The sequence below is a fragment of the Neomonachus schauinslandi genome, chromosome 9, assembly GCF_002201575.2.
Source record: "Neomonachus schauinslandi chromosome 9, ASM220157v2, whole genome shotgun sequence".
NCBI classification, from domain to species: domain Eukaryota; kingdom Metazoa; phylum Chordata; class Mammalia; order Carnivora; family Phocidae; genus Neomonachus; species Neomonachus schauinslandi.
This window is the reverse complement of record NC_058411.1, coordinates 4,667,482-4,691,396: the sequence shown is the minus strand read 5'-3', so window position 1 is coordinate 4,691,396 and position 23,915 is coordinate 4,667,482. Positions and strand designations below refer to the sequence as shown.

At 46.3% G+C, this 23,915-nt stretch overlaps 1 protein-coding gene across 1 annotated transcript; it reads left to right on the top strand.

The window, feature by feature from the left end:
- The first annotated feature begins 10,838 nt into the window (after nt 1–10,838).
- YY1 (YY1 transcription factor) lies at nt 10,839–22,555 on the top strand. Its single transcript, XM_021679841.1, has 4 exons — nt 10,839–11,005; nt 18,717–18,777; nt 20,454–20,612; nt 21,492–22,555. Exons 1-4 carry the CDS (start codon nt 10,926–10,928, stop codon nt 21,672–21,674), a joined length of 483 nt encoding a protein of 160 aa, XP_021535516.2. The 5' UTR covers nt 10,839–10,925; the 3' UTR covers nt 21,675–22,555.
- Nucleotides 22,556–23,915: the final 1,360 nt, after the last annotated feature.

The following is a 23,915-nucleotide window of genomic DNA, read 5'->3' as shown; positions in this document are numbered from 1 at the left end:
AGAGGGAGAGAGAATCTGAAGCCGACTCTGTGCTGATCGCAGAGCCTGATGCGGGGCTAGATCTCATGACCCCAAGATCATGACCTGAGCGGAAATGAGGAGTTGGATAGTTAACCGACTGAGCCACCCAGGTGCCCCGATTTTTATAGATTCGTAACAAGGACTACATACAGACTTCTGGATTTCATGTCTGGGGATCTAGGCACACACTCTCTATACCTTCCTGAATTTTCTGAGACTTCTATCAGATAGCTTCACTCCTCTGCTTAAAAATCCCTCTAACACGGGGCGCCTGGGTGGCTCAGTCGTTAAGCGTCTGCCTTCGGCTCAGGTCATGGTCCCAGGGTGCTGGGATCGAGCCCCACATCGGGCTCCCTGCTCCGCGGGAAGCCTGCTTCTCCCTCTCCCACTCCCCCTGCTTGTGTTCCCTCTCTCGCTGTGTCTCTCTCTGTCAAATAAATAAATAAAGTAAAAAAAAAAAAAAAATCCCTCTAACACAACAGTGTGTTGTTACTTAACGTCACTGAACTGTAGATTTAAAATGGCAAATACTGTGTTTTGTGTTTTCACATACACACACATCCTGCAGATGTCTCATCACAGTCAATAAAATCCAAACTCCTTATCACGAGGCCACACTTGATTTGGCCCCTGCGTTCCTTTCCTCTTTGTCCTTCCTCCCTCCACTCCCTTTGTGCACCAGCCTTACCAGCCCTCTTTCTATTCCTTGAGCTTGTTTCTTTGCTCTTACCTCTGCCTCTAGTGCGGTGACCCCAGATGTTCATTCTTGTGCTGCCTTGTTGTTCACATCTCTGCTCTCAGGAGGCCTTCCCTGGTCTTCCACTCTCTCTCTGGCTCCTGACCCTGTTTTATTCTCTTTGTAGCAGTGTCTGAAATTATCTTGCTTTTTTTTTTTTTTTTAAAGATTTATTTATTTATTTGAGAGAGCAAGAATGAGAGAGAGTACATGAGAGGGGGGAGGGTCAGAGGGAGAAGCAGGCTCCTCGCTGAGCAGGGAGCCCGATGCGGGACTCGATCCCGGGACTCCAGGATCATGACCTGAGCCGAAGGCAGTTGCCCAACCAACTGAGCCACCCAGGCGCCCTTGCTTTTTTTCTTTTAACCTGCTTCTTTCTGCTTCCTCTAGAGAATAAGTTTTGGGCCTTTAACCCCTCAGCCTTAGGATGGCACTAGGCATATAGAAGATTCTCGGTCTGTAACCGAGTGAATGAGCACATGGAAATTATGCAGTAAGGCAGAATCGTGGCCTAGAGACCAGAATTCATTCATCCTCCTCTCTGACCTCATAGGTAAAAAGTATGAAGGGTGAAAAGAGGATGTGCAGGAGTGTTCCCTTTATAGGAAAGGCGTGGACTACACAGTCAATCCTAGTTTCAAATCCTAGATCTGCCACTTAAATGCGCTTCTTCAGATACATGACTTGGCATTTCTGAGGCTTATTTCTTAAACCAAACACATGGGGTTAGTGTCTTTGAGGCTTTGTTTACGTTGAGGAATAGGACAGTTGCCAGCATGAAGCAGGTACTCAGTAAATGATACTATCTCGTCTTAAGGTCTCTCTTAGTGGGGAAACGTGGAAACAGCCTATGACTGATTTCTGCCTGTTGCTTAGCAATGAATCTCAAGCAGTTAGCTCTCCTCCCCCTTTCCCCTGTGAAGGTTTGGGTGATGGCAGTGGTGAGTCGACGATGTTGTTTTTGTCATAAGTCACCTAGAAAGGTCAGACCAAAGAGCTGACGGCCTAAGATGAAAGGTGTGGGTGAACAAGATCTAGCCAACCCATATAAGTAAGTAAATAGATGAATAAATATGTGAATCGGTGAAAAAAGAAAATCAGGATCACAGAAAAAAAGGAAGCATGAGGGTCAACTCTCATGAGCTTCCTGGCAGTTGAGATAAAAAAGGAAAGCATACTATTGATGACTGATTCTAGCCAAGATGAGAAAAACTTGTAGGGAAATCAAGCTTTTCTGAGGACTGAATTCTTAGGTAAACTGCTTATATATGAAGAGGACCACTGAGTCACAGCGTACACATTCCAGCCGGTGTGGTGTCCAGAATGTCACGTGCTGTCTTAGAACAGCCAAAAACTTAAAATGTAACTTAATTGAAGGCAACTCAGAATTTTCCATGTTCTTTACATGCTTACTCTCCTTTAACAAAAGTTGAACATTCTTTCACAACCATAAAGCGTGGGACCTGCTGTTCCCCTTGAGCCAAGGAGGGTGGGGAAAGTGGAACAAAGGTGTTCTGGCGAGTTCCTCCCTGTGTTCCCAGACACAGTGGCTGCCATTTAAAGCCTTCTCTAGTTTCAACCTTACCGGTGGTCTTCTCTTTTTCAAGAAACGAAGAAAGCAAGCAAGGTTCAGTGACAGGAGCGAAAGGCCTCTTGAAGGAAGGAGGTCTGGGCTTTGGAGAGCAGAGTGGATGGGGGGGTGGGGGTGAGAGGTGGGCAGAGGGGAAGGTTCCTCCCAGTGCTGAGGAACATGGCCAGAGGGCTGCTGTGGTAGGAGTGGGGAGGGCAGGTCAGACCACTTTTTTTTTTTTTTTTTAAAGATTTTATTTATTTATTTGACCCGAGAGAGACACAGCGAGAGAGGGAACACAAGCAGGGGGAATGTGAGAGGGAGAAGCAGGCTTCCCGCGGAGCAGGGAGCCCGATGCCGGGCTCGATCCCAGGACCCCGGGATCATGACCTGAGCCGAAGGCAGACGCTTAATGACTGAGCCACCCAGGCGCCCCAGACCACTTTTTAAACCTCTGTGGACGTGTGGAGTGCTTCCAGCCTTTCCATTTAGTTCCTTAATCCTCTTTTTTTTTTAATATATATATTTGAGTCTTTATTCAAAGATTATTTATTTATTTAAAGTACAGTCTAGGGGCGCCTGGGTGGCTTAGTCGTTAACTGTCTGCCTTCGGCTTAGGTCATGATCCCAGGGTCCTGGGATCGGGCCCCTCATTGGGCTCCCTGCTCAGCGGGGAGTCTGCTGCTTCCTCTCCCTCTGCTCCTATCTCCCCCCACTCAAATAAATAAAATCTTAAAAAAGAAAAAACTACTGATTAACAATAACGTATAGTTGAACAGTTACAGCCATATGCTTTAATAAAAGTTATGTGAATGTGGTTTCTCTCTCAAAATATCTTACGGGGCCGCACTCACCCTTGCGATGGTGCGAGATGATGAAATGCTTGTGTGAGGAGACTAGTAGCGAGGGGAAGGGCCTCGAGCGAGCCTGGGAGCTAGCGGCCCTTTGTACCACAGAAAGAGGATCCTCTGCCTCCAAATCATTTGAATACAAAGTGTGTACCCCACTTATAGGTGGTATTGGCTAGATTTTGTTTTTCATATCTTCCATCTGAGGCCGTTTTACTTTGGTCTGGTTGTTGTAGGTCATCTGCCTTTAGCCAGGGTTAGTGAGTACTGGAATCACCTGATCCAGACTCGACCAGAAGTTCTCGTTAAGACATTTTCTCCTACCACACTACCCCTACCCCCTTTGAGTCGGTGACCTATATTCTCAGCTTTTTCCAATTTGGAATTCTGAAATTTGGTTTTAATTTGCTTTTGTCCAGTTGTGTTCTGGTAATCACAATCATAAATGTTAAGCTGGTTGTAGAAACTCACTGCAGTGAAACTTCTCATGCCGGTTGACCCTTTCTCCCTGAAACAGTGGAGAGAGAATTAGCTAAGTCCTGCCTTCACGGAAAACTCCAGAGAGGCATGTGTATGTGCAACAGTTGTTTTGTATGTGTAATAATTTTTAAAGGACCTCTAGATATTTTGCTTCATGAACTTGCTTTGCCTAGATGTGTATTCCATATTACCCCATTGCCAGCCAGTAAGCATACATATTTGACATTCAGAGCAGATCAGTTAACACCTTCTTCCCCCCTCTACAGAGCAGATCTGTTTCAGTAGCAATTATAAAGGAAAGGAATAAAATAATGGCCAGTGCAGAGAGTGAGAATTTTCTTTATTTGAATATATATCAGAACAACATGTTTTACAAAGAGAAAAAATAATACATTTCACTAAAATTTTTTGAACTAAGGGGGAAACTTACATGTAGATATGGCCTGTAAATGTAATAAAAATACTAGTTTCTCTTTTAAAGCATCATAAGTTCGTATTTGCAAAAACTTCCAAAGGTTTTCTTTTGCAAAAATCAGATTAAATGGCCAAAAAAATATCAGACATTGACATTCTTTGATCTGTTGCTTTAGTGTGTGTCCAGTTCTCAGTGAAAGTGAGGTGGGACATCTGGGTGGCTCAGTTGGTTGAGCGTCCCAACTCTTCAGCTCAGGTCTTGATATCAGGGTTGTGAGTTCAAGCCCTACATTGGGCTCCATGCTGGATGTGGAGCCTACATAAAAAAAAAAGAGAGAATGAGGCAAACATTGTCTTTGATTTCTCCAGCCGTAAAACCGAGTATCTTTTGTCATTTCTCAAGCAGCTTTCTTCAAAACACGATTTTTTTTCTATATATAGTTTATTTCCTGACATTGTGTTGTTGAATAATGACCCTTTTGTTTTGATATCTGTGTGGTCTTTAAAGAGTTCACCATATGAACTTTCTTGTCCTACACTGTTTATTAAGGAATAAGTAACAAACATGGTAATATGAAGTTATATATTATGAAAGCATACAGCAATTATCTAGAAAGACCCAGTGAAAGATTTTTTAAGGCAAGAATATTGTATCTCAGACATTGTTCAGAAGTGCAGGTGTGTAGTAGTCATCAGAAGCAGATTGCCTTTAATCAGTTTGTGGTTTTAACATTATGTACAGACCATGTGGTTATTGTCTATACTCGGAACAGACCACCTCGACTGTGTGTCACTTTCACTTGGTAAGTCACTGAGTACAGTTGTCATGAGACAAAGCTAGTTTTCTCTCTGCATCTGGACATAATCCCTTCAGTCTCCTTTGCAGTCTTCCTCATTCGCTCTGCGTTGGAGTTACCCAGGTGTTCGTTCTGAACCCTCTGTCTGTATTTTTTTCTTTTTTTAAAATTTTATTTATTTATTTGAGAGAGAGAATGAGATAGAGCATGAGAGGGGCAGAGGGAGAAGCAGACTCCTTGCTGAGCAGGGAGCCCAGTGCGGGACTCGATCCCCGGACTCCAGGATCATGACCCGAGCCGAAGGCAGTTGCTTAACCAACTGAGCCATCCAGGCGCCCCTATTTTTTTCAATAGATACTATTTGTTTTTTTGGCTTTAAATGCAGGCCATGTGCCAGTGATGCCCATATATGTTCTTTAACCTCGATTTCTTTTGTCCCCACATTTGCATATCCAAGGACCTCCTTGAGGTCTGTCCACTAGGTGTCTCCCAGACCCCTCAAATTAAAGCGGAACTCCAGGTCCTCTGCTGCACGTTGTCTCTTCCCCCATTATTCTCCAGCTTGGCTCAGGACCTCCTCCCAGAAATGCAAACCAGAAACTTAGAAGGCATACTTAACATCCTTTTCCCCCCCCCCCCCCCCAACTTACCTGATTCATTACCCAGACTTGTGGAGTCCTCCTCCAAAATAAAACTCAAATCTAACCTGTTTTAAAGACAGGTGGTTGTCTCTTTTGGAAGTAAATCCCATTATTGGGTAATCTCGCAGAAGTTGTTCCTTGTTTCCCATAGAAAAATCTCCACTGGGGGCGCCTGGGTGGCTCAGTTGGTTGAGCGACTGCCTTCGGCTCAGGTCATGATCCTGGAGTCCCGGGATCGAGTCCCACATCGGGCTCCCTGCTTAGCGGGGAGTCTGCTTCTCCCTCTGACTCCTCCCTCTCATGCTCTCTCTCTCTCATTGTCTCTTTCGCAAATAAATAAAATATTAAAAAAAAAAAAAGACAAATCTCCACTGTAGTTTAAATCTTATCTTCTAAGTAAAATTCCATCAGGTAGGTAAAAGGTCTGTAAGCTTTTTTTCTGTAAAGGGCTAGATAGTAATGTTTCAGGTTTTGTAGGCCGTCCTAAAGCACCTGATCAACTCCAGTGTCATTGTAGCAGGAAAATAGCCAAAGATAACATGTAAACAAATAAGTATGGCTGTGTTTCAATAAAACTGTTTCTAAAAATAGGTGGTGTCTGTGCACACCATTGTCCATAACAGCATTATTCACAGTAGCCAAAAGATGGAAGCAACTCATGTGTCCATCAGTAGATGAGTGGATAAACAAAATGTGGTATGTCCATACAAGAATATTATTCAGCCATGAAAGAGAATGAAATTTTGTACGTGCTACAACATGAGTGGACCTTGAAAACATGCTTAGTGAAGTCCACCAGACACAGAATGACAAATACTGTTTGATTCCATTTATAAAAGGTACCTAGAATAGGCAAATTCATAGAAACAGGAAGTAGAAAAGAGGTTACCAGGGTAGGGGGGGCAGTTGTGTAATGGGTACCAAGTTTCTGTTAGGGATGATGAAGTCTCAGGTATAGATAGTGGTGATGGTTACACAGCATTGTGAATATGCTTGATGCCACTGAATTGCACATTCACAGATGGTTAAAATGATAAATATGTTCATGTCTATTTAACCAAAAATTTTTTAAACAATAGAAAGGAGGGGCGCCTGGGTGGCTCAGTCGGTTGAGTGTCCAGCTCTTGATTTCGGCCCAGGTCATGATCTCAGGGTCATGAGATCTAGCCCCACATCGGCTCTGTGCTGGGTGTGGAGCCTGCTTGAGATTCCCCCCGACACACACACACACCCACAATAAAAAAATAAATAGAAAGGAACTGTGAAAATGTTGGAGGAAGGTTGGCAGGCTGGGTCCGGCTCACTGGCTGTACTTGGGGATTGTAAAACTTGTCAGTCTCAGACTCCATACATGTATTGTAGTTCTTGGTGATGTTAGTGACTGTTCTCTGGGTGCTTGGCGTTGTTGAATGTTGTAAGAAAGAACTGAGTTCCAAGCCTCAGGAAGCATTTCCTCATTTGACTTGAGGTCCCCCCCCTCAGCTCATAAGTTAAAGTCCCAATTCTCAACATGATGGTATTTTGAAATGGGGCCTTTGGGAAGTAATTGGGTTATGAGGGTGGAGCCCTCCTGGTGGGATTAGTGCCCTTATAGATAAAGAAGAGACAGAGAGAGATGATCCATCTCTCCACCATGTGAGGGCACAGCAAGAAGGTTCTGTTGACAAGCCAGGAAGAGTGCCTTTACCAGGAACTGAATTGGCTGGCACTTTAGTCTCTAAAACTGTCAGGAATAAATTTCTGTTGTTTAACCCCCCCGGTCTGTGGTATTTTTGTTAGAGCAGCCCGAACTAAGACAGCTTTTCTCACTTAGAATAAAGGCTCCGTGAGGGCAGAGACTTTGTTTTGTTTCTGATGCCTTGGAACAGTGCCAGGCACGTAGGAGGCCCTCAGTTACTGTGTGTTGGACAGCGTGAGGAGTGTGATTCCTTACTCCCGGATTGTGCCCAAGCATACTGGAGATGCGACTCTCCTCCCAGTAGTTTCCTCCGAGCAGCCGTGCTCCCCAGCCTTGCTGGCGTTCTTCTGTCAGAAGTACGAGTCGGTGTGGAAAAATAGCTCCCCTGCCCACCCGTGCGTTTCTGTAGCACCTGAAAGTCGGTATGGTAGGAGTTGCGCCCCGGTTGGAAGACTGGAGAGTGAGGGAATTGTCGCGGCCCCGAGAACAAGAGTCGGGTTACAGTGCCGAGTCCTCGCTTTCTAACTTATGATCATTAACCACATTTCCTGTCCTTCATGAGTGCATCTAGCTCTGTTTTCCTTAGGCTTCTTCATCTGTAAAGAGGTTACCCGGGATATGTTGTTGAGATCATTCTTGTTTCAAACTAGAGGCAGCTGGGCTTAACGGGAAAGGCCCCGGGTCCAAGAGCGAGGCTTCCTGTGCTCACGTCCGCCCCTTACTATTAGCCAGTTAGCCCTGAGCAAGTTACAGAGCCTCTCTGGGCCTCAGATTTCTCCTGTGAAGAGTGAACTTGCTGATTTGCCCACTTCCAGGGTGATGTGCGCAGTAATGAAAACAGTGCCTGCACAGTAAACATTCTCTGATTCCTGGCAGTGGCGTTTAATGTTTTCTAAAATGAAGAGTGGGCCCAGGTGCCTGGCTGGCCCAGTTGGTGGAGCGTACGACTCTTGATCTCAGGGTTGTGAGTTCGAGCCCCACGTTGGGTGTAGGAGATGACCTAAAATAAAAAAAAAAATTTTTTTAAAGATTTTATTTATTTATTTAACAGAGAGGGAACACAGACGGGGAGTGGGAGAGGGAGAAGCAGACTCCCCACCAAGCAGGGAGCCCGATGTGGGGCTCGATCCCAGGACCCTGGGATAATGACTTGAGCCAAAGGCAGACGCTTAGCGACTGAGCCACTTAGGCGCCCCTAAAATAAAATTTTTAAAAAATAAAATGAAGAGCAGTGGGAGAAGAGAGACATTTAACATTTAAAAGTATCCTGTTCTGTGCTTTTCATCACTGAGAGCGATTGATTGAACATGATAATGACCATGTGAATCAAATGAACCTACATTCTGCCTTTTTTTAAAGATTTATTTATTTACGTGGGGGGGAGGGGCAGAGGGAGAAAATCTCCAGCAGACTCCATGCTGAGGGTGGAGCCTGGCCCAGGGCTCAATCTCTAAACCCCGAGATCACTACCTGAGCTGAAACCAAGAGTCGGAGGCTTAACGGACTATGCCCCCCAGACGCCCCTACATTCTGTCTTTTTACCTTGCCCTCGTACCCTAATGTCAGAGAACCTGGTGATAAACAGCTAGACATTTTTTTGATAGTAAGTGATGTCACTTGTAGGGTTTGGTTTGGTTGGTTTTTGGTCTTGTGTTTTAAGATTTTATTTTAGAGGGGAGCGTGCCCGGGTGGGGGCAGAGGCAGAGGGAGAGAGAGAATCTCAAGCCGACTCGGCTCTCAGCCTGGAGCCCGATGTAGCGCTCAATCTCACGACCCTGAGATCATGACCTAAGACGAAATCAAGAGTCAGACGCTTAACTGCCTGAGCCACCCAGACGCCCCTTTGGTCTTGTTTCTTAATACTGGTGGAAAGGTAAGAATTGAACAAGCCAGTTTTCACTTCAGAAAGTCCTATTGTTACTGCCTTTTGTGAAACATTTTGATGGAGAAGCAGGACATTTCAGTCAGCATGGAAAACTTTGGAGCATCTTTATTTTCTGCTTTCAGCACCACAGTGGTTGAAGACCAACCAGTTTGGGCCTCTGGGCACTTGACCCTTGTGTAAGAGGCAAGGACAATAAAAATTCAAAACAGCATGATTTAGAGTTTGTCAGCGTTGTTATCAAGAACTAAGGTAGGAGTTCAAGGAAAAGGTAAGAATCTAAGGCCAGAGCGATAGAATCAACAACCCCTCAGAGAATCTCTCCTGCCAGGCGCTTGTGAGTTAACCTGGGAGGAGCACAGCCTGCTTGCATTATGGAGTGCTTGTGCCTAGGAGAAATGGAAGGTCAGGCTAGCTGTGTAAACTGGAACCAGGCAACAAGGGACCCAGGATGCCAAGTTGAAGTATAATTTATACCTCTGAAGGGTTCATACCACGTGAAAATACATCAGCTGCATGTTCTGTATCAGTTGATCCTTTATTATAGATCATTGTGGCAAAGAATAGAATTGGGAAGATGAATTAAGAAATTAATGATAGTCGTTGAGGTTTGAGATACTAAGGACTAACTTGATGGCAGTGGGACAAAGGGAGAAGACCTTCCAAAAAATCAATAGGATTTGGTGTTTGGGATGTAGGAGATTAATTATGGGGGTCAGTATTCCTTTCTTTTAACCTGTTGGATTTGTGATGATAGTAAGACATTCAAGTAGAGATGTCCTACATTCTTTGAACACGTATTTATTTATTGAGGGCCAACTCTCTTCAGACTGAACCAGGCTCTGGGGATACCTGGGGATCAAAACTGACAAGGAGGGCGCCTGGGTGGCTCAGTTGGTTAAGCGACTGCCTTCGGCTCAGGTCATGATCCTGGAGTCCCAGGATCGAGTCCCGCATCGGGCTCCCTGCTCGGCAGGGAGTCTGCTTCTCCCTCTGACCCTCCCCCCTCTCATGTGCTCTCTCTCTCACTCTCTCAAATAAATGAATAAATAAAATCTTTTAAAAAAAAATAAAACAAACAAAAAAAACTGACAAGGATTTCTGTCCTCGTGGCGCTTACTGTCTAGTGGGCGAGGCTGACAAAAATCACATTGCTGTGATTAGAACTTGCCTGCGAACAGGCCATGGGATTAGGGTGAAGGGCTGGGAGTACATGTGAAGAACTGAAAGGCCAGCAGAGCGGGAGCAAAGAGTGAAGAGAGAGCAGTGAGAATGAGGGGCTGGAGGGGAAGGCAGGAGCCCGGCTGCAGGGTGAAGGCTGGGGCATCAGACTCGAGTCAGGGTCGCCGTGTTGCTGGTTAACAGGAAATGTGTAGGGTGGACAGAACGCAGAACTCTGAGAAGTGGTGGGAGGAGAAGCAAGGAAGCATGACAAGAAGGCAGTTCGAGAAGTGGGAGTGGAACCAGGCAGGTGAATGCTGAGTCAGGAATGGGGAATATTCCTAACAGGCTGAAAAGGAGCACTGGCTCTGGGTTTGGTGCCATTGGGTTTGGCGCCGTTGGGTTTGGCATCGCAGATTCTGGTGACCTTCAGGCAGAAACAGGATTTCTGGCGACTGAGGAGAAAGACTGGGTGGTTAAGAAATTGGGCTAGCGGCTATAAATCACCCGTTCCAGAAGCTGCTAATGAAAGCACTTTTCATAGTTCTAAAATGTATTTGCCCACATACACATTTTTACTCTGCTAAAATAATCAATCTTATGGTGTGTTTCAGATGAAAAAAAAGATATTGACCATGAGACAGTGGTTGAAGAGCAGATCATTGGAGAGAACTCCCCTCCTGATTATTCAGAGTATATGACAGGGAAGAAGCTTCCTCCTGGAGGGATACCTGGCATTGACCTCTCAGACCCCAAACAACTGGCAGAATTTGCTAGGTAAGCCCTAAGAATTTCCTTTCTTTCTCATTATAGAAAGTACTTAGAGTCAGCAGCTGTGTTCTTTGAGTCTAAGTTACAGTGGTGGCTCATAGTCTTGCTCCAGGGAAACTTGTAAAAACAAAAGCAGTTCATTTTGTTTGTAGGGGTAACTGCACTATTAATGGGCATGGCACCATTTTAGATCCTTGCTGACAGTGAGATGAAGCAACTACTTCTTAATTCCGTAGTTGATTTTGCTTGTGAATAAATAAACTTGCACAGAATTGGTTTGGAAATGGGTATCTTTACACTAGCTGCTAGCGGTTGGAGGGCGCTGTGCTGGAGCAAGCTGCGGGGGCCTGGGTTGGAGCTGGGCGGGCACAGCTGACCACTGGGAAGGAGTCATCAGTTCATATTTCAGTGTGTCCTCAGTTAAGCTCCCAGGGTTTTGTTCATTGAAGCGGGCATCAAATATTTATGGCGGGGACCCCTGTGACTGGCCACGGTGAGCAGTCAGGAAGATCTGGACCCACCAGAGGCTTGTTTGGCCTGAAGTGGGCTGGGCTCCCGCAGAAGCCTCTGCCCCCTTTTGTAGTATTTATTTCCCAGCATCATTGGGCAGTTTCTACGAGGACATGAGAACACACTCAAAGACAGTTTTAAATAAAATGAAGTGAATTCATAAACTCTGGAGCAGAAGGATGACTTCTTTTCCCACCCTGAGGTTGAATGGAGCCTGGAATAGCCAGGAAATTTAGGCAAGGGCAGGATGAGGAAGAGAGACATCTTTGTGATCCCACACCATCTAGGAACAGAGAGGGGATCCTTGTCTGTCTTTTTCTTGAGAGCAGAGTGGAGTAGATAAGAGTTGGAGGCCTGGTGTGTCCTGGTTTCTCCCAGCCCTGCCCAAAACAAGGTGGGTCCTGCCATTGGGAGCCTCAGTTTCCCCATGTGTCAGATGGGTGTCAGAGTCAGAGGTGTTGTAATAAAGGGGTATGTACCCTTTTCTCCTATCCCATGAAACTGCCGCCACAGGGAATCTACACATGAGTCTATTTCTGATTGATCACGGCTGAACAAAAAAAGTTAAGGCTTCTGTCCTTTTGTGAATGACATTATGTCTCCCAGCTTTTGTTGCCTTTTATATTTTAAATACGGTATGCTACTCAAATGTTACTCCGTTCCCCACCCCCCCAATACAAATAAAAATGGAATCTGTAGATAGAGTCAGCAGTGAGGTTAGAGTTTTGGGGCAGATTGAGTCAAATTGTGTGCCAATGTTTAGTATTGTCATGTGTTTTTAAAGTTAGTCATCCCTTGTTATCGTACTTGGAATTTAGCGAGGGTAGAGGATGCTGTCCCCAGGGGTAGACCTACGAACGAAGGAGTCAAGGAAAGCCTTGCAGAGGCGGTGGCGTCTGACGTGAGCCTTGAAAAACACTGAGATTTGAGGGGGCAGGTGGGGTTCTCATGGTGGGCCTAATGCTAGTGTGGCATGAGTTTGTTGGAAAGGAAGGGACTCAACCCCCATCGGATATACGTTCAGAAAAGGATAAGTAGGTTCGGCTGGGAATTCGGAGGCTCACAGGGAGACAGTTGGAGTGTAAGAGTTCTCTGAATACCGGGCCCACATCTGGGAATGTTTTCAGTGTGCGGTGGGCAGCTGCCAGAGGTGTGTGAGCGGTAGAGAAGGGGCTCTGTGATCAGAGGTTGGCTTTGAGAGAAGGACACATCCTCTGTGTCCAGGCTGGGTCGGCGAAGGGACAGACAGGGAGTGGGAGAGGTCACGAAGGCCTGAGCTGGGATTGCGGCGGCCAGATGGTGAAAGAATAAATGAGATGAGGGTGGCAGGAGATGAGATTGAGAACCAGACCGGCTGTGTGTCTCCGGGAAGGAGGACTCAGAGTGGAAGTTGAATGCTCCGCGCCTCAGGTGGCACGAGATTGGGAGAGGGTGCTGGTTTGGGGTTCAGGGTGGGCATTGTTTGGCTTTAGATGGTAATGAATCATCCCTGTTGGGCCCGATGTGGTTTCAGGAAGTACATCAGGGCTAGACTCATCTGCTGCACTGTGGCTGAGGCCGAAAGTGGCCCAGACGTGCACGCTCTGAGAGGCCTGTTGCCGAGAGGCCGGTCTTGGGAAAACCCTGTGATCGGAGGGTAAGGGAACCAGCAACAGGGCACAGGGCTCATTCAGACCGACGGTGTGGCTCAGGGAAGTACATACAGCGTCATAAAAGCCAGGGGAGTGCTCAGAAGGTCCAAGAGAGGGACCTCCGCTCTCTCAGTTATACTTTGCGGAGTGATTTCAGTGGAGGAGCAGAGAGAGGGCTGAGGTAGGATGTTCCAGAGAGCAGGAACCTGGGGGTGGCGAGCAGAAGTGATGAGGTGTTGGTGACCCACCCTTGGTGGTGTTCACCCTCATTGCTGAATTGGGGCAGCTGATCTGGAAGCTTGTCCACAGTTCCCTGAACAGAAAATCTGGGGTGTTGGCCCTGCACTCGGGAGGTGCGTGTCACCGTTGTCGAATAGAAGCTTCTGCTTGTTTCCCAAGTGGCCTCGAGCCTGCCTCAGGGCTGCCTTCAACCCTACTAGACCTGAATGAGCCTTTTCTTCCCCAGCAGTAGATAATTAGAAGACCGCGGAGTCACGTTTTGAGATTTGTGAGGAAAAGTTACTGTAAACATAGAAATCCCTATCCAGCAAAGCTGTTGGTCAACTACAAGGCATAGAAGTGGCAATTGTAGACACATAAGGATTTGTTTTATGTTGCACTTACCCTTTCTGAGGGGGTTACTGGAGGATATACTCCAGGAAGACGAGGACGTACATCAAAAGGAAGCCTTCCTAAAGAACCTGGCGAACAGAGAATCAGGCTGGAAACCCATTCAGTTGAGAACAGAAAGTCGGTGAATTGTAGGGCTTTCTTCAGGAAAAGTTGAGTTCATTCAGTGGTGCACAGAATGAGTAAGAAGCCAGAAGGTCTTGGTGGTATGGGAAAGAGTTTTCTAAAAAGGAAAAGATAATCAGAAACCCTCTGAAGAGAGAGGCAGTGCTAAGAAAGCTGTGGCCTAAAAGTGGGCATAAATTTGATGATGGTTGAAGTGCATTGAACTTGTTTGGCCTGACTCTGCAAGTCTCTCCTTGGTCCTGAAGCGACTGTGTTGGACTCACAGAGCAAGAAATGCGATCCTAGCACACAGTTAACATTCTACAGTAGGCGATCTGTTTCCATAATCATCTGAATATAGTGTGTGTTTCTTTTCTAATCATCCTGTTAAAGATTTCATTTTGTGTACAGAATAGAATGAGATCTTGCTCATCCTGACAGTGTATACAAAGTGAGGGTAGAGGGTTGGGCTCCCGCTCATCCCCGTTGTTCTTAGTATCTTGGAACAGATCACGGAAAACTATCAAGTCTCTAACTGGACGGTGGTGGTGGTGAGAGGTACTGGAGCCTGGAATGCCCTCTTTTCTTAGATCTTTGCGTTTTGAAAATGTGTGTAACCAACCGCTGAAGAGGATTTTCCAGGGGCCCCGGCATTGGTGATTGGGACTCTGAAAGCTAAAGACAAAGAGGCACCAAGTTTCAAATTGTTAGGGGCCAGACCCTATCTTCTTCTCTTGTAAAGACCCACAGAACCCCCTTTATCCACCTCCACTCCATGGCTCAGCTGTTGGCTTGAGGTAGCGTGTTAGCTGCTTTTCCCTCTCTCCTGTGCTGGGGAGAGGGGGTTCTGCACTGGACTTGGAACTGACCAAAGAGTGGTTCAGGTTCCTACCGCATCGAGCCTAGAGAATTGGTTAGGAGTAAGTAAATCAGTTACATGGGGGAGGGGGGCAAGTATAAGAAATAAGGACTTTTCATCTGAAAGTCCTGGTATTGGGGGAGGGGGGGATTTTGTTCTTTTTAAAATACTTCAAAATGTGGCCAGTGGGTGGGACCTGGTGAGTTCTTGTTCCTGATTAAATGAACAGCCTTTGTGCTCTTTTCATTAACTACAGTTAGCCCTTCGGAAACTTCCGGTCTAGAAAGATCAGAATTAAGAGTGGTTAGGTCAGTCACAAGCTGGTTAATTTAGTTGTTGTCCACCACCCACCCTGAGACTTTCGCAGGAGTAGCATAAAGATGAGCTGGTGGAGCGGAGCTGGAAGGACCGTCAGGAAAATGTGCTGTCTCCGTAGGAGATACTTTGTCTGGCGAACTTAGTCTCGTTTGTCTGAGGCACCGCTCTTCGTTGCACCAAGAAGGGAGGGGAGTTGCGGTTGCAGAGGGGAGCTGGGTTCCAGGAACTTCTGCCCCCAACACAGGTCCCCATGAGGGTTCTAGGCTGAAGGCGACTAAGCTTATCGTTTTGCAGTGAACAGGACTCTCTTCATTTGAGAATCTCTGATTTAAAAACGGTTCATCTCGGCGTCTGGGACATTGAGCTTTAACTTACAACTCTGGTTTCGCCCTGCTCCAAGTGGTGCCAGGAGATTCCTGCAGATTTTTGGTCCCGGAGTCCAGCCTTTACAGTGCTGCCCCCACCCCCCGGGTGCGGAGTGAGCCCGGGCAAACCCAGTGGCCGGGCCGCATGCAGCGTGCGGAGTGCTCTCCGCTTCCCATTGAACAGGAAGCTTCTCTTGTTGCGTACCTGGCTCCTCCTCGTACTTTGTAATCTACCGAAGGTGCCTTTCTACTCGACTTGTGCCGTTTTTCTCTAGTCTCTCAGCCCTTTAGTTGAAAACGGTGGCTTGGAGCACCAGAACCTTCTGGACTGTTAAGTACAACTGGCTTTTTTTTTTTTTAGGAATGAACTCATTTTAGCTAGGCGCATTTAACACACAGCTGGGGATAAGAATAGCTGTCATTCCCCGAGAGCTTCACGTGCATCCTCTCTTTGAGTCTTGGCAGCTACAAAGCAGGTAGCATTCCACCTTTTTACAGAGTGAGAAACTGAGGCTGAGAAGTTAAGTGATTTGCTCAAGGTCGTGCAGCTGGTAGGAGTCGGCACCAAGCCTGGCCCTGTGCCCCCCACTACCGGTAGCCAGTGCCTCCGCCGCCGATGGCGTCCTGTGTAAAGTCTCCCAGTCGAGGGAAAACTCAAATCTTGGTTATTCTGAATAGTTTGGGCATGTTGAAGAGATATTCCAAGTAGCAGTATATGATTTTAGGCTTTTTAAAAATTACTTTTTTATACTTTTTTTTATTGTGTAGATTATGTATCAGTTGGTGCCATGAAGATTTTAATTTTAGTCTTTACTCACAAAAAAAAAAAAAAAAACCCACTTTCAATCTAGTTTTTGGAAAATGACCTTTTCAGTGTTTGCCTTCAAATAAAATATAAAAGGCACCAACAACACACACTGCCTCATTTGCCACTCTGGTGAAGAAGGAGGATTTGCCAAGGAGCTTAAGAGTGGCTGCAATTAAACCTTTCATTTCCTTCTTGTGTCCAAGGGTGTTTGTCCAAATACATTTTAAACTTTCATTCTGAAATCAATTATATGCTACCTGCTGGCACACATTTTGCAAATGACATTTTAAGGAAAAATACCACTTAATGATAACATTTAAGAAATGGAGAGTTTGGTAAGTGGTACTTGGGACTGTGCCCTTTAATTTTGTGTCTATTTGAAAATTTCCATGATAAAAAGTTTTCAAAAATCAAGTTCCTGGGAATAAATTTAAGAAAATGTCAGGGGTGGGGTGGGGTGGGCTCACTCCATGAGGTGCTGCAGGAGGCACCTCCCTGACATGGACACCCCACCCTGGAGCCCCAGATGGGTGGGCCAGGAAGCGGTTGTCTGTGCGACTTCTCTGTCAGCCCAGCGGACATTTTTTAAAGTTGGTTTATTAACATAATTTGCAAACAATAAAATTCACCCTCTTTAGGTGAGTACCACTCTTGCGAATTTGGACAGGATCATGTAGCCGTGTCTGCAGTCGAGAGAGACAGAGTATTTGAGTGTAATCATCAAAGAGTAAATGTCGTTATTCATTGGGAAGATGGAAGCCTGGTTCTTAATATACCCTTTTTTTCTTATTAATACTTGATTGGAGTAGAACCCATTCATGTGAATCACTGTTATTTTCCAAACTCTGATCTAACCTCCAGGTGGCGCAGTGACACCAAATTTTTGTCCTACAAAGTTCTGTGAGCTCAGACCAGCTCCAGGGTTTAATGGTGTTTCAGATAACAGGCCAGCTCAAAGCCCTGTACACAACAGACATTTAGAAAATATTTGCTTACTGATGGGGTGCTCCCCCAAGTAGAAGAAAGGAGGAGTATCTACAGGGTTGGAACGGGGGCAGATACCAAGCTGGAAATGTTCTCAGAACTTAAAGTAGGAAATTCATACTGTCTTGAACAGACTTCCTTAGAAGTAAGTTCTAGTCGCCAGAGAAATTGGTTCACCAGTGCTCCTCGAGGGATGGAGAGTTTAACTAGATGACTTTGTCAGCTCAGGTTTTATAAAACAAAATCTTCAGGTCATCCTTTTCCCAGATCAAGGGTGAAGAAGGACCTTTGCACTAGGGCTTTGCTAACTTAAAGATGACCACAGAAATCTTGTGATGAGAGAGTGCTGGTAAGTTAGCTCTTACTGGTAAGGCATCACTGACCTCGTGGCTCGTTTGTTAGCTGTGCACTCTCACGTAGGGCAGTGAGGTGGCAGACGGGACAGAAGGAGCGTCTGTCTCGAAGATGTAAATCTTTTTTTCTAGTCTCTCTAGGAACTTTTAATCTCTCACCCCTCTACCACACACAGATCTGTAGGGAGTATTTGGAGAGAAAGTTTTGACAAAAGACCAAAGGTTGGTTCAGTGGAAATAGCAGGTAGGTAAGCTACCAAATCAGCAAGCTCTCTGGGTAGTGAGTCCGCGTGGGGTTCCTGTTACACCCCGGTCCCAAAGCAGGGCTGGAAATCTGTCGTTCTGTTTTGTTTTTTTTTAAATGCTCTCATTATTTGAAAAACGGTAACCTCCCTCCCACCCCCACCATCAAAAGTAGTAGTATGATAAAATTCAACAGTGGGAAAGGGTATGGGGTGTTCCCACCTGTCCACCAGTCCCTGGGGGCTCTTCCCCAAAACACCAGTATCAAGTTCATTTACTATGTTTCTTTCCAGAGATAATGTATATAAATGATTTTCTGTTTACAAGGACTCTTCTGTGCCCTTTTAAAAAATTATCTCTCCTAAAGATAATGTCTGTCAGTATGAAGTGAACCCTCCCTCCTTTTTTTTAAGGGGTTTTGTAGGGATTTGTGTTTAAGACCCTCCCCCATCTGCTGCTTCCTTTTCACAAGGTGTCTTTGTTACCACAGCAGCTGCTCCTGGATACCTTGCTTTGCTCCCACTAAGAGATTCCTCTGTGGTTTGGGCTGGTGGTCTTTCGTGTTATTTCAAGAGCTTGGAGGAAAGAGCAGATATTTGAAGCGCACAGACCTCAGTGCCGGTCTGAGCTGCCCTGGCTCGCTCGCTGCGAGACCGTGGCAGCGACTCAGGCTCTCTGAGCACCAGCACCCACACCTGTGAAATGGGAAGGGTGCTTCCCAGTCACGGGTGGTACTCAGGGAATGTGGTCTCATCCTTTCCCTCCTGGATGCCACCTATAACCATAGTTGTTTGTATCTGTAAGGAAAACATTGTAGGGACTATATGATTTATGCCAGATGAGTCTACCCACTCCTACAAATCTCTCTCTCTCTCTCTTTTCTTTTTTTTTTTTTTTTTCTTTTTGGTAAGAATGAAGCCAAGAAAAATTAAAGAAGATGATGCTCCAAGAACAATAGCTTGCCCTCATAAAGTAAGTAATGCTAGGGGAAAAGTGTTTGTTAAACTGCCAATGAAGATTTAGAGAGCTCATAAGCAGTCTGCACTTTTATTTCCATCTAATAATTAAGTGAGGAACTAAAGTCTTTGTTTTCTAAATTCAAGAGGCTATATTTGTGATGTAAGTTTTGTTGTTCAGTAAAGGCCACTTAAATTTAAATACCGTTAATGGGGCTACTGTAGGGCGCCGGTGTTTTTGCTCTTACTATATATTGAATATACAATGTTAGGATTTTATTTCTTCCTTTTGGATCATGAACAAGTCAATCTTAAGACATTGAGTGGTGTCTCACCCATGGACCTTTGTGGGGCTGAAAGCTCATTATGGAAATTTGGAAATTATTTTGGATGCTGCTAAAGTAAGCCTAATAAAACTGCATCTCTCACAATTTTCTTAATTTGCCCTGTTAACTGTGTGTTACTAGAGGGGTGCTTAATTGTTTTCAAAATGTGGCTAGTCTTCCAAAGGAAAGGATCACCTAAAAAGTACTTTGAGGTGTTGGTTGGGTCTGTTTCACACTTAATTGGATGGATGTAAAACTAACAGAAAAAGAAGTATCACGGAGGTGGGGAGAAAGTTTTAATGGGATAAAGAATTTTTAAAAATCAGTAATTGAAGAAGGATGAGTTTCATTTGGCGATGTCCTTCTAATGACCACACTCACAGGTTCTTTGTGTGGTTTTTCAACACGCTTAGTGAATGGAGATTTTGAGATGTAAAACAAGTTCCTTTGGGGGCCAACATGTAAAGAAGCATTTGAAAACAGTTAGGCCCTAAGTGTCTGTCCTCCCTGTAGCTTCTCTGTGTACTTCTTTTCCAAATTTACATTTTTAAAAAAATTCCATTTGCTAAATGGAAACACAGCCTGGGGGTCAAGGTGCCAAAGCCGCGGCTTCCCCTCCCTCGTGCCTGTGATGCTGTCGTCCTGTCCACTCATCCCCCACTCGCTCCATCCCTGGACAGCAACTGCAGAAGAAGTTGGGAAGGCCATGCTTGTCCTGAGCAGTGCACGCCTGTCCGCGCCCCGCTCCCCGCTCCGGCGTCTGTGTGCCTGCTTCCTTTCCTGGTGTCTCACAAAATCAATTTCTTCTGTAGTTGCCATTCCTTGGAGACCCTCTTGCTTCTTTCTCTGTCAAGAAGGGGAAAGAGGCAAAGAGAGAAGAGGGAACAGTAGGCGATGGAGAGTGACAGCCCATTCTTGCAGCCCAGAATATGGGGCCCACCAAAGGTAGTGGTGGACTGCTCTCCTTTCAACCCCATTTGTTTACCAGGGCTTCTGCTACTTCAGCTGGGCACAGAGTTGGGGGAGGCAGCTGTGGTGTGGCTGGAAGCCAGGCTGCTGGGTTCTACCCCCAGCCCGGCTCCTATGAGCAGTGTGACCTTGGGCAAGTCTCCTTAAAGACATCTCTGAGCCTCAGTTTCCTGATCTGTAACACGAGGGTTTGCATTAAACGAGAAGGCCTTCTCCAGCTGTCTGGTTTTTGTCTTAAGTCATTTAATATTTCTCCTGTTGATATTGAGTAAAACGTAAGTGGCGGGGGGGCCGGGGGTGGTTTTGTTTCTTGGGTCAGTGAAGGCTGTTTTAAGTGGTTGAATTCTTTGTTAACAGTTTGCAGTGTGAACCACTAAGCTTCTCTCTCTGTTTGAAGGGCTGCACAAAGATGTTCAGGGATAACTCTGCCATGCGAAAGCACCTGCACACCCACGGCCCCCGAGTCCACGTCTGTGCAGAGTGTGGCAAAGCTTTTGTTGAGAGCTCAAAACTAAAACGACACCAACTGGTTCATACTGGAGAGAAGCCCTTTCAGGTAGAGCTCGTCCCTTCCCCCTCCCCACACCACCCGGCAAGTGTAGGCGGGGCTGCGGGCACCGGGAGGGCCGGAGAGACGCAGGAGGGCCGGAGAGCCAGAGAGACGCGGCTCTCAGTGCTCCCAGTGCTCCGTAGGGAGAAACCAAAATGGTGTCCCCTTGGTGCGGCCGCAAGGGCTGCCCCGGCACTTGCCTTCCCCGTGTGCAGCGTCTCTGGTCCTGGAGACGGGGGGACAGGGTGTATCGGGGTGTTGATGGGGTGTACTTTGTATCAGGAGGAAAACTGGATTGCTCACGAGCAAGCCTAAAACTGCATTTCTAGTGCATTCACTGTGGGATTGAAGCAGTTTATTTTCGGTAGTTGATGGAAGTATATTGAATTACTAATTGACGGGGGAACTTCCAAAATTTTACCGAACGGAGTAAGTATAGGTGATGTTTTGTCTTGTTTTTAGAAACCCATCACAAGTGAACAAACTAGCAGTGCAGGTCTCGATTTAACACGGTTCTTTTTGATACCTGACACCAGAAACCTTCCTAATCGATTGTATTTCATTATTTGAAACATTGACATAAGTACTAAGACCGTAACATGATCCCGAGGAAGATTCTTGGTGTTTTGCCAAGTGTGTCTCTTACCCCGTATTTAAAATAATTCCTGAGTGCTGTGCCTGGGTTTCCGAGTGGTCCGCATGCAGAGTTCGAGCCCCCCGCCCGCTTGTGCTGGGGTGGGACTGGCCCCGGGACTGTTGCGTTTCCCCGGAGCGGGGAGGACGAGGTGTGCGGCCCGAGAGGCGGGCTGTTTGCCGCCTGCCACCCTGCCCCCTCGGCCCCGGCACGGTCACTGAGCTGGGTTCTCTCTGGTCTTTCCTCGACAGTGCACGTTCGAAGGCTGCGGGAAACGCTTTTCACTGGACTTCAATTTGCGCACACACGTGCGAATCCATACCGGGGACAGGCCCTATGTGTGCCCCTTCGACGGCTGTAATAAGAAGTTTGCTCAGTCAACTAACCTGAAATCTCACATCTTAACACATGCTAAGGCCAAAAACAACCAGTGAGAGGAAGATGGAGAAGACCCTTCTCGACCCCGGGGAGCATCTTCCAGGAGTGTGATTGGGAATAAATAGGCCTCTCCTTTGTATATTGTTTCTAGGAAAGAATTTTAAAAATGAATCCTACACACCTAAGGGACATGTTTTGATAAAGTAGTAAAAATTAAAAAAAAAAACTTTAATAAGATGACATTGCTAAGATGCTCTATCTTGCTCTGTAATCTCGTTTCAAAAACACGGTGTTTTTGTAAAGTGTGGTCCCAGCAGGAGGACAATTCATGAACTTCGCATCAAAAGACAATTCTTTATACAACAGTGCTAAAAATGGGACTTCTTTTCACATTCTTATAAATATGGAGCTCACCTGTTGCTTACAATTTTTTTAATTTTGTATTTTCCAAGTGTGCATATTGTACACTTTTTGGGGATATGCTTAGTAATGCTATGTGTGATTTTTCTGGAGGTTGATAACTTTGCTTGCAGTAGATTTTCTTTAAAAGAATGGGCAGTTACATGCATACTTCAAAAGTATTTTCCTGTAAAAAAAAAAGTTATATAGGTTTTGTTTGCTATCTTAATTTTGGTTGTATTCTTTGATGTTAACACATTTTGTATAATTGTATCGTATAGCTGTATTGAATCATGTAGTATCAAATATTAGATGTGATTTAATAGTGTTAATCAATTTAAACCCATTTTAGTCACTTTTTTTTTTTCCGAAAAATACTGCCAGATGCTGATGTTCAGTGTAATTTCTTTGCCTGTTCAGTTACAGAAAGTGGTGCTCAGTTGTAGAATGTATTGTACCTTTTACCACCTGATGTGTACACCCCATGTGACAGAAAAGGGCAACAATAAAACAGCAGTCCTACAGAAAGAATACGGCAGAAAAAGATCTGTAAGCACAGTCTGATTTCCTTTTGTTGTCCAGAATAATTACAATTCTCGAGCCTCCCAGAAATTGGAAGCTAAATAAAGCAACTCAAGTTTCCTTTATTTTGCACTCAACTACAGTGACTTGTGATTGCAACGGTGCATAGATGTTTCAGGACTTCCTACGCGTGCTGAATTCTGGGAGAGAGTAGGTGACAGGCATCCCGAGTTAAGGAACTACCTCAGAGTACCCCAAACCGGGCCCGTTGGTGATAGGATTTTGATGTTAGCTCCCCCCCCCCCCCCCCAGCAAAAGTGTGACTGGAGCAGTTGTGCCCCGGCCTGTGTGTGTGCTCTCAAGGTAAGCTGTCACCTGGACGGGGCGCGAGCAGAGGGGAGACCCGAGGGCACTTGCCGGCGCGGGCTGCCTTCACGGCGGCCCCAGCGGGTCCTTGGCTGGCCTGACGGGAAGCGCTTAGGGTTCTCCTTGGCTGTTGGTCGGAGAGCCTTGCTGGCCCACGTGGCAGCCGCGTGCCCGTGGCTTCGTTTTCCGGCTTCTCCCCGGATACCGAGCGCAGACCGGCAGGGTGATTCGATGATGAAGAATACTGTACTCAGTGAGTACTTTACCTCTCACATTGTGACCTCCTAAGTGTTCGACTACAATTTTTGCATTTTACTTAGAGTCCAATATCACACTTGTGAGACTATTTTATAAACTGCCATGATACAGCAAAAATGCCATTTATTCAGAGCGCAGACAGCCGTGTGTGTGCTGCGTGCTTGGCCCTGCGGGGCTGGTGACGAGCCAGCTACCGTCTGAGGTTTGTGTCCCACGTGGCCAGGACACCGTCGGGTCAAAAGCACAGCCCTGTCCCTCTCAGCTTCTCCATCGGTCCCGTACAGGAGGATTGGCGACCTAATAACAGGGACCCTGTGGCTCTCCGGAATTTTGAAGTGCCTTCTGAGTCCTAAATGACAAATTTAACTTGAGACACTTACTTGTTCAGAATCTGGTATCCATTGGGTAGTTTGATGGAACTGAGTTAATCCGAAGACCCCAGCTGTTCTCGGGATAAGCCCGGCTTTGCTGTATCTGGCAGGCAGGAGAGAGGTAAGCCGGTGGCGGGGCCCATCGAAGCTGCGTGCCCCAGCGCCATTGCGTGCCTCTCTGACTAGACCTGGGGCGGAGGCCCTACCTCCCCGCCCCACCAGGTGAGCAGTCTCTGGGTGCTGGCCGCCTTAGGAGGCCGGGGCCGCGCCACCCTCGCCCAGCACCGCCACACGGGAGCCCGGGCCTGGCGCCGTCCCCGGGACTTGTGCCGTGGGGTGGTGTCGCCAGCAGCCCCCGCAGAGCCACACCGTGAGCTAGAG